This window comes from Augochlora pura, chromosome 6, assembly GCF_028453695.1.
Source record: "Augochlora pura isolate Apur16 chromosome 6, APUR_v2.2.1, whole genome shotgun sequence".
NCBI classification, from domain to species: Eukaryota; Metazoa; Arthropoda; class Insecta; order Hymenoptera; family Halictidae; genus Augochlora; species Augochlora pura.
Genome location: NC_135777.1, coordinates 12435789 through 12446008, shown reverse-complemented (window position 1 = coordinate 12446008; position 10220 = coordinate 12435789). Strand labels below are relative to the sequence as shown.

The following is a 10220-nucleotide window of genomic DNA, read 5'->3' as shown; positions in this document are numbered from 1 at the left end:
GTTACAACTGTAATGTATAGTAGAGACGAAACCCATGTTGAAATCTGTGATGGTTCTTGATCCCTAAATCAAAACACTAACAAGCGCGGCAATATGTATTTAAAATGTAATACATTTTTAGAAAATTTTTGTTTAAAAGATTTCAATATTTGTAACCGATAATTGAATATTCAATTCGATCTATTTATGTATACAAATTTTATTTACATGTAGTATCGAGGAATACCTTTTAACAGTAATTTTTTATTAACAAAATTGTTTTAAGAAAAATCACTTTATTGGTTGCGCAATATTCTTTGCATTTCTCTTCACGGTTTTAATTAATACTTGCAAGTCTGTATTAAGTTTCATCTTCTGATGTTTGCTTTCACGTTCCTAAAAAATTCAGAAAAACTTGAAATCGAATATGCACAGATGCATAACGCGATATATGTATAAAATAATTTTTACATACGTCTATGGGGTCACTATCTGCTCTTCTTTTCAGTTTCTCTTCAATTAAAGCCTGGGTACCCTTAGTTTTCCTATAATGTGGATCTGCTGGATCTATATTATAGTGATGCGACGTAAATAATGCATTGAACCTTGGATCTTGTACATTTACTTCAAAATTATCTTCCTCTATCTGCAGTCCATTTTTCTTTTTGCTAATCCTTTTTTGTTTAGACTTCGACATTGTGGCATTTTCTTCAATTTTCTTCATATTGAAGTGTCGTTTACCATCATTTTGATCTTCGTCCATTAATAGAAGTTCCAATTCAGCTTTACGTTTTTCTTCATTACCATCGTCTTCCAATAGAGACATATCATGTTTCTGTACCTTTTTCTTTCCAAAGGATTTTTTATTCGTAATTTCTTTATCCCTTTCATTATCATCCAAATCAGACTTTTCAGAATTTGTGTATGCAGTCTTATCTTCATCTTTTCGTTTCTTTCGCTCTTCCTGTTTAGCTTTCTTTTTTGCTTTACGTTTTTCTAAATACTGCTCAAATGGTGTTAAGTTCTCATTCTTCTTCATTTTTTCTTCTACCAATTTTTCAGCCTTTTGTTGCGTTCCCAAACCCCACGTGAATTCTAATTCAACATCTTTTTTTTGCTTTGCTTCCTCCTTTTCTTCAATATCTTTCAACAAGGCTTTATACTTTTCAATTGGATCACGATCTGTTTCCGTATCGGATTCCTCTTTGTTACTTTCGTCTTCTTCCTTCTTATCTACATCTTCTTGTGTTAATAAAAAATGTTACAAAAAGATGTTATAGATATTGAATAGGAAAAGAGCATAGAAGTAATACCTGCTTCGTCGTCACTGGAATCAGTAGCTAAATACGCATGTAAATCACTCTCCTTAATGTCATCCAGTTTTCCGGAATTCAATTTCTGTGCAATCTCCGTCCTTTCTGGATTTGTCTCGTCCCATGTTAACTGCACATTAACTTGTTGGAGAGCTGTTGTAGTAAACTGTCTTGGTTCATACTTGGAAAGCTCTGGCACTTCGTTGCAAACTTCTTTTGGAGTCTTAAAGTAGACATCTGAGCTTATATATGTATAATGAATATATTTAATATTCTTTAACACTAAACAATATACCTGATCGAACTCTGTATCATCTGGGATAAATCTGAGGTCCAACTTCGTTGCAGTAGATTCATATTCTGTGCCATCACACTCTGTATAAATTTTATTTGCTGTTTCAGGCGAATCAAAGATAACAACGGCATAGTAATATTTCAATCTATTTAATTGGTACTGTCTCAATTTTTCCATATGATATGTTGATCCCTCTTCATCCTAAAATGTTGCAAAATTCCAAATTCTTTTATATGTGCTATACATATTTTTCATATGCTCAAATCTAAATAAAAAAAATCATACATCATTTTCATCATTCAAGTCTTTCGTGTTACTCATTTCTATTAATTCTTTAGGGCCAGTAGTTTCTTCTTCTTTCATGCGTTGCAAGCCAAACTCTGATGGATAAATCTGAAATTATGGTGTTATAAGCATTCATAGATATACATATTTTCTCATGATCTTTTGATGATTATTATACTTACGGTAACTGAACGAATGACACCACCACTTGGTAAAAATGAATTAAATAAAACCATTAAATCTACAGCACGTATTCTGTCCCAATCCATATTACACACTGCCAATCTATGTGTGATTTCATCTGTTGTATCAGCTTCCTTATCCAATTCACCCCAGTTATGTTCAATTTCTTCTTCATCTAATTTAAATATAAAACATTAATTTCCCAATAGTGTTGTTCATTTAATTAAATTTAATTTGTCGAATATAATTTAATTAGATACACAATATTTACAGTACCTGAAACTTCCTCACTGTCATCATCATCATCAGAAGAACTGTCTGTCATTAAAACTCCTTCACCTCTTGCATAATTTACACTTAAATCTTTTAATTTTTCTTTTACTTTATTTGTAAGCTTAGATTCATTTTCTTTTTTAATATTCAATTGTTTCCTACTCTCTTTCAAGTCTGCTCTTAAACTATCTACATTTGATGTATTGTCTTCATTGGATTCAGACTCAGATTGAGATTCATTCTGAGGCTCTGTATGTTTTTCATAATCTTCAGTATATTCTTGTGGCTTAATTCTAAGTAATTCTCCATTACTTGAAAAACAATTATCTGATGAATCAGTACTTTTATCATCATCTTTGTCACTCAAATCATTCTTTATATTCTTTAGAACTTTTGATTTCTGCTTAAGTTGTTTGTTTCTAATCTGTGTTATATTAGATTTCTCGTCTTTCATTTTCTGTTTACTTTTTGGGGCAACAGGTTTTTGTTTAATTTCTTTCTCTTCTTCATGTTCTACTTCTTCCTCTTCGTCCTCATCACTGCTGGATAAGTCATAATACTTTCTCAAATTTTCCGATGATGTCTGATTTCCGGGTCTGCCTCTTTTGTCAATGGTATACTGAACAACAAATTTCTTGTCTTTAAACATACCTTGGAATCTCTTATCTATCTTTACTTTGCGTTCTGTTTTTGGAATCCTTTTAAATTTAGGATCCTTCGCAACATGAGCAAACCGTGCATCGCTTAGTAGTGGATCCATGCTAAAATATATAAATAACAGCATAAACATTATACAATTTTATAAACTATGTACATTTATGACTTACGTGGCTTATTTGTTTAAAAATAAATACATGCACTATTACTTAAATCCAATAAATTGAACAACAATAATAAACGAAGAAATATGTACATATACATCTACTAGTCCATGTGCTTACAAATTAAGATGTGTACAGTCTATGCTCCGGAAGAATTAGTTTTTTTCGTTAATCGTGGAGCGCCATCTTTATGCAATTCGATATAATCATAAAGAGCACTACTTACCATGTCGGTATGTCAGATTGTGTCTACAAACACATATGCATATGTATCTTTCACAGCGTTTTGCTAAATTAATTGCGAGTATTGACATTTCGTAGTAACTGTCGCGTGGTGGGTGTCGTATTGTCAGTGAAACGTAAATAATAATATTACGTGAAGTATAATTCTGTAATTATATGAACTATACACTTTAAAGTAATACGCAATGCTAAAATTGCGTGAAACAAAATTTGTGACAATGAAATTTTGAAATTGTTTTCTAAATTTATGTACGATACCATACGACTTTACAACATAGGTACAATACATTTTTACACGATTTGCTTGTATTAGATATTAAAATACATATCTACACAGTTTATGTTAATAAATAATAACATTTTAGACAGTTTTAATCCTGCTAATTCATTGCATATATTAGTTGTATTGTTTGCAACTAAAGATGTCAACTCTGGAGGATAAGATTCTAGGAGAAAAGTTGCAATATTATTGCAGTAGTTCCAGTGAAGATGAAGGGAATGATTCAGTAGATTCTGATAAAGAATCAGAGGACAAATATCAGGGAGCAATCACAGAGTCTTTAGAGCCATCGTTTTCAGAATGGGATGGTACTTCTAGTAACACAGGACCAAAGGGTGTTATAAAAGTAAGATATTGTACTCAATTTGCTTCATTAATGAATTGACAATCATCTAATGCATTGTAATATATTGAAAGGATTGGCAACGCTATAAACAATTAGAAGCTGAAAAGAGAGAAGAACAAGAAAAAGAAAGACTACAGTTAATCAAAAAGTTGAGCTTAAGCTGTCGTAGTTCTTTGGACGAAGAGAAAGAAAAAATTTTGCAAACTGATCCTGATCTTGCTGATTTACTGACAGATGAGTTTCTCTTGGAGTATCAGAGACATAGAATGAAGGAAATGATTGCTCAAGCAGAGAAACTTCGTTTTGGCAGAGTTATTAATCTGGAAACGGCGGATCATTTTTTTGAAGCAATTGACAATGAAAATAAATCTGTAACAGTTGTTGTGCATGTTTATGAAAACAATGTACCTGGCTGTGAAGCTATGAATGGATGTTTAATATCCGTTGCTGAAGACTATCCTTTTGTAAAATTTTGTAAAATTCTAGGTTTGTGATCCTGTTTATATTACATAATTCAATTGTTCTATTAAAATATTTTATATTAATTTTGATACAGGTTCTGTGGCTGGCCTCAGTAGACATTTTCAAAGACAAGGAGTCCCAGCTTTGTTAGTCTACAAAGCAGGTCAAATAATAGGGAATTTCATACATGTAACGGATTACTTAGGAGTAGATTTTTATTCGTCAGATGTGGAAGCTTTTCTAATAGAACATGGCTTGCTGACTGATAAAAATTGTGTACCTGCCATTATCTCACGAAACGAGGATACGCTGTCGGACAGTGAATAAAAAACAATGGACAAACATTTTTTAATAATTTTTAATATTGTCTTTCTAGTACATCCTGTATTAATTCATTATATGGATCAATAATAATATCATTCATCATACTTCTTCTACCTATCATCATTCAATAACAGTAATATATACTAATGTACTTCAAAATAATATCATTTTGTTCCTAATAAGAAATTGATTTATATAATCGAAGAAAATATCAAAGGACATTGTAAATATTTATATCTGGCTTAGTAAAAAATATAAATCTATGCATAAGTATTTAAAAATCTTTACTATTTTCACATTGCAATTAGTTCATAGTTTCTCTAAAATCTGTCTTTTCTTCTGAATAGCTTTACAAAATTGTAAGTAAGTTTTCAAGATACAGTAATGGTTCCATAAATGACGCAACTTTTCGATTCGACTCCTGTCGCAGTGCTATTGCTACGCCACTGTAATTTATCGATTTCTTCGCTACGCCGATGCCAAGGTTCGACGGAGTCGATGAACACGTGTGCTGCGGCACGCGCCGCGGTTCCTTTGATTCTAATTCCCGGAAGATAACTCATAATACTATAACAAAACTTTTTTAATTTTAAGATTTTAAAACTGAATTTCTTTTTAACATATTGCTGATAATTTTCTAATTAAAATGAGACTAAACATGATATAATTTTACCGTTTTCTTCAATAACCGTGTCGTGTCACAAAGTTAAGATTTCTAAGAGAATTTCATAATAGCATTTCGAAAAAGCCTACAGCCAGGACGTGCCGTAAACCGGGATAATCCGAAGGGTCATTCTGGTCGAGTACATGACGGTACCGAAACCGTAGGAGGTTGACCTGGACGATTTCCCATAGCAACTTTTTAAACCATCTTTCTATGAATCTGCAAACCATCTTTTGAGTTATCGGTGCTGAGTTTCGAGGAGCTCGTATCTAAACGGTTTCTCACTGTTCAACCATCCTTACTCCAAGGCCTCTTTAAATTCCAAGATTGATGGAAAAAATACAGTAAATTGTTCCGCCACACTTTCCGTCGCGAACTCGAAGCGATTTTCTACACTTACCGTCTCGAAATCGAGGAAATGTTTGCACCTGTCGTCTCGAGATCGAGTCAATCTTTACATCTACTATCTCGAAATCGAAATAATATCTATACTTTTCTCGAAATCGAAGCCGTTTCAGCATCTACCGCGTCGTAGTCGGCGCGATCTCTGCAGTTCCTGTCGCGTACGCGAGACGATTTGATTCACTTGCGGTCGCGACCGCGTGGCCGACGGCGTGTAGAGATGTCTACACTTGCTGTCCCTCGAATTACTATATGTAGCATTGTCTTTAATACTTCTTTTATAATTACGAATCGGTTTTTTAAATGTTTTTTTTCGTAAATAAAATAAAATACTTGATTCGTATAATGAATAAATACGGTGTAAAGTATGTCGTTTTTGGTATCATTTTAATTGGAAAAATCTGACCAATATATTAAACAAATTTTCATGTACAAAAAATTGGAAATAAGAAAAGCATGCAGAAGTAGGTTCAATTATTGTATTGTTATGATCTGGATAGTTTGATCGATCTGAATCGCTCTGCTCGTGAAAGATTGTAGAGAGATGTACAAACTCTGAATACTTTAAGCAAAAGGTACTTTATTTATAGAGCTCTAAGATGTACTTTCTTTGACTGTCGAATTAAATCTGCTGTTTTTCGAGAAGTTCTGCATTTTCTTCCAACTTCTTTTCTTTTCGTCCTTCTTAGCCAATAGAAAAATTAGCTGGGCGCTGATGAATTTGCTGGACGCTGATTCGTCGGGCGGTTAGTCCTCCGGTTGCAGATCGAAGGCGGTTGGTGGTTCGACGGTGCGCATGCGGGTAGGAGTGCGCGGGAGTCGAGCGCGCAGGGGTAAAAAGCCCGCCGAAACGGAGTGGGGGTAAAGATTTCGGTTCGAGGACAGAGAGAGAGAGAGTTCCGAGAAGTCCCTATCTAACTATTTACGACGTCCTGCACTTTAAAGATTCGGATTTGTTATTGTGACTCGTCTAGTTCATGCGACATTGTAGAGGATCTTACGAGAGGCGACGTGATATTGTCTATATTCCTCGATTAGTCTCGCTAAAGAAAGAAAAGGCTCGATGATGAATTTCGTGGGAATTCTTTCATTATATCCTTAGATATTTTCAGTTATTCCTCTCGGGCGATACAGTATCTCTATATAAATATACGATATAAATCTGTATTTACATTCGAACTTCCCTCCTGTCGCCATTAATTGAGAGCGTATAGTTTAATAGAGGGGTCGTAATATAAACTAGTGACTATGTTCGCGTCGCTCATGAAACGTGATAACGTACATGCTTAAGCTGTGTACAGTAACAATTTGCTAACCAATCAGAACAAAGACGAAACATACACTTTGAGTTAGTCAACACAAAAAGAGTGCACATTCGCACATGGATTTCAGTAGTTCAGTGCTCAGTCGTTTGTTCGTTCGTAGCAGTTAGCGGATATTAGCGGCATTTGTTGGAATTGGGATTTAGGCTTTCACATTTAGTCTAAAAAATGGCGGCTAGTATCAACGGAGTATTCAATGATAATTTACAACATGCAATATTGGAAAGTAAAGTGCTCATCGTGGGTGCTGGTGGAATTGGATGCGAAATACTTAAAAATCTTGTTATGACAGGATTCTCCGACATCGAAATCGTAAGCACCGAAAAGCCGATAAGTTGTAGCGTTGTGCTAACCTATTTATTTTCCCTCCTTTACTTGAATGCATTGATATTGAGAATTTCAAACCGGTTTTCATATTATCTTCTTTTCATTTCATTATGTTATGAGTTTGTAATAAATATTATCGCATAAAATCCGTTCTTTCATTTTACTTAATTTATTCTCAATTGCACGTATGAATAATAAATAAACATACTTTGTTTTTAGATTGATTTAGACACGATCGACGTAAGTAACTTAAATAGACAGTTTTTATTCCAAAAGAAACACGTGGGAAAATCAAAAGCACTTGTTGCAAAACAAACTGCACAGACATTTAACCCTGATGCAAAAATAGTTCATTATCATGACAGCATTACATCGTAAGTATCTTTACACATGTGTATAATTTTTTAATGATTTATGGTAAATACACCTCTCTGTTTATAGCCCTGATTATGGAGTATCATTTTTCAAAAAATTCAAGTTGGTTATGAATGCTCTTGACAATCGAGCAGCCAGAAATCATGTGAATCGAATGTGTTTAGCAGCAGATATACCTTTAATTGAATCTGGCACTGCTGGTTACGAAGGCCAAGTAGAACTTATTAAAAAAGGATTAAGTCAATGCTATGAATGTACCCCAAAAGCTGCACAAAAAACTTATCCTGGCTGTACAATACGAAATACTCCCAGCGAACCTATCCACTGTATAGTATGGGCTAAGCACTTATTCAAGTAGGTTTCTAAATTAGTAGTCTCTATTATAAATATATAGATTAATCTAAGAAAACACTTTTGGATTTTTTGTAGTCAATTATTTGGTGAGGAAGATCCTGATCAAGATGTTTCTCCAGATACTGCTGATCCAGAAGCAGCAGGTAGTGTTAACATGCTTATAATAATATCTACAAAAATTTTGATGCATTAATCTATATACAGGAATTTTTGTAATACAGACACAGCAGGTGATGGTGCTTTGAATTCCGAATCGAATGATAAAGGAAATATTGATAGAGTATCCACAAGGGCTTGGGCACAAAAAAATAACTATGATCCAGAAAAGCTGTTCACAAAACTATTCCATGATGATATAAAATACTTGCTTAGTATGGATAATCTGTGGAAGAAGAGAAGACCTCCCACACCTTTGAATTGGAAAGAGCTACCAGATGGAGGTTTGTTACATAGATCATCAGAATGATTCAGTTGATCAATACATTTATGTTATAACTTTTTATAATATAGTACCAGGATGTAGTAAGGAAGTAAATGAACCTGGATTAAAAGATCAACAACGATGGAGCATTTCGAAATGTGGATCCATATTTTCTGAAGCAATAAAAAACTTGAGTAAAGCAGCTTCCAAAGAAAATCTTGTTTGGGATAAAGATGATCAAAGTTCAATGGATTTCGTAGCAGCTTGTGCCAACATAAGAGCTCACATTTTTGGTATTCCTCAAAAGACCAGATTTGATATAAAGTGTAAGTAACTAGTTGTTTACAAGTTAAAAAAAATATAACAATGGAATTTTATTGTTTTTTTTTTTATAGCAATGGCAGGGAATATAATTCCAGCAATCGCAACTACAAATGCGATAGTAGGTGGTCTTGTCGTTCTTCATGCTTTTTGTGTTCTGGAAGATAAATTAAAAGCGTGTAGATCTGTATATTTACGCTCAAAAATGAATCACCGTAATCAATTGCTCGTTCCAGAAAAGAACGTAAATCCACCGAATTCAAAATGTTACGTGTGCGCTCCAACACCACAAGTTGTATTAGCAGTTGATACATCTAAGATGACAATCAAAGAATTGGATGAAGTAGTATTAAAGAATAGATTGAACATGGTCGCTCCAGATGTCTGGATAGATGGTACCGGTACAATTGTTATTAGTAGCGAAGAAGGAGAAACCGAAGGAAATAATGATAAAATTTTAGAACAATTAGGAATTAAAGACGGTACTATTCTTAAGGTAGATGATTTTCATCAAAATTATTCATTAACTGTAATTGTGGTCTATAGAGAACGACCAAACGTAAAGAGTAACAGTCCCGATTTCCTCATCTCAGTAGATGAGGAGGATCTAAAGCCTGTAAAGGAAAATGATTTAGCAAAACCATCTACTTCGAATGGTCTGGTAAGTAAAAATTTGTTATACAAATGTAATACATCTGTTAAATTTATGCGTTTTATTAATTCACAATTGTATTTAGGCGGTGGATTATCAATCCGATGACAATGTAACGATTGTCGAAGCTGATGTTGCAACAGAGACTGCAAAGAAACGTAAAATTGGAATGCCGGATGTGGCTTCTCCGAAGAAACGGAAAGTAGAAGTTAATGATATAGATGATAATGATATATGTATAATTGAAAACGATGTGAATAACGATACCAGCAATATTACTGCAATATCAAAACGAAAACATAAACTATCGGAAGATGATGACTGTGTCATTATGCATGACGATAACATACAGTCGACAGCTACCTCGCAGTAAATTAATAAAATCTAATCTGAATCAACATATTTAGATATACAAATTCAAATATTGAGAAACAGTATCCTAATTTACCTAAAACTAAATGTATGTTTATACGAAATACTTATATACATACGAATTCCAATAGTCGAGATGCGTTTAATTTTATAAGTACGATTCCGAATTAAAATAGAAAATGTAATTTTTAGTGGTTGTCAATCGA

At 33.6% G+C, this 10220-nt stretch overlaps 3 protein-coding genes across 4 annotated transcripts; 2 read left to right on the top strand and 1 right to left on the bottom strand.

The window, feature by feature from the left end:
- Positions 1-155: 155 nt before the first annotated feature.
- LOC144471788 (ESF1 homolog) lies at positions 156-3292 on the bottom strand. 2 transcript variants are annotated; one of them, XM_078184204.1, is made up of 8 exons: positions 3156-3292; positions 2332-3089; positions 2055-2230; positions 1873-1980; positions 1588-1788; positions 1293-1515; positions 455-1221; positions 156-375 (listed from the first exon to the last, which is right to left on the bottom strand). In XM_078184204.1, the coding sequence occupies exons 2-8, from the start codon at positions 3086-3088 to the stop codon at positions 271-273; spliced, it is 2337 nt and encodes a 778-aa protein (XP_078040330.1). In that variant the 5' UTR covers position 3089; positions 3156-3292; the 3' UTR covers positions 156-270. The 2 variants fall into 2 exon arrangements, with proteins under 2 accessions (XP_078040330.1, XP_078040331.1); XM_078184205.1 differs by having other exon boundaries at positions 455-1218.
- Positions 3293-3429: 137 nt separating this feature from the next.
- On the top strand, positions 3430-5311 carry LOC144470901 (phosducin-like protein 1). Its single transcript, XM_078182492.1, has 4 exons — positions 3430-3670; positions 3758-4018; positions 4090-4504; positions 4575-5311. Exons 2-4 carry the CDS (start codon positions 3815-3817, stop codon positions 4805-4807), a joined length of 852 nt encoding a protein of 283 aa, XP_078038618.1. The 5' UTR covers positions 3430-3670; positions 3758-3814; the 3' UTR covers positions 4808-5311.
- A 1907-nt stretch (positions 5312-7218) lies between these two features.
- On the top strand, positions 7219-10015 carry Uba2 (Ubiquitin-like activating enzyme 2). The gene is made up of 8 exons (XM_078182668.1): positions 7219-7504; positions 7739-7893; positions 7961-8248; positions 8324-8391; positions 8470-8688; positions 8759-8995; positions 9065-9651; positions 9728-10015. Exons 1-8 carry the CDS (start codon positions 7361-7363, stop codon positions 10013-10015), a joined length of 1986 nt encoding a protein of 661 aa, XP_078038794.1. The 5' UTR covers positions 7219-7360.
- Positions 10016-10220: the final 205 nt, after the last annotated feature.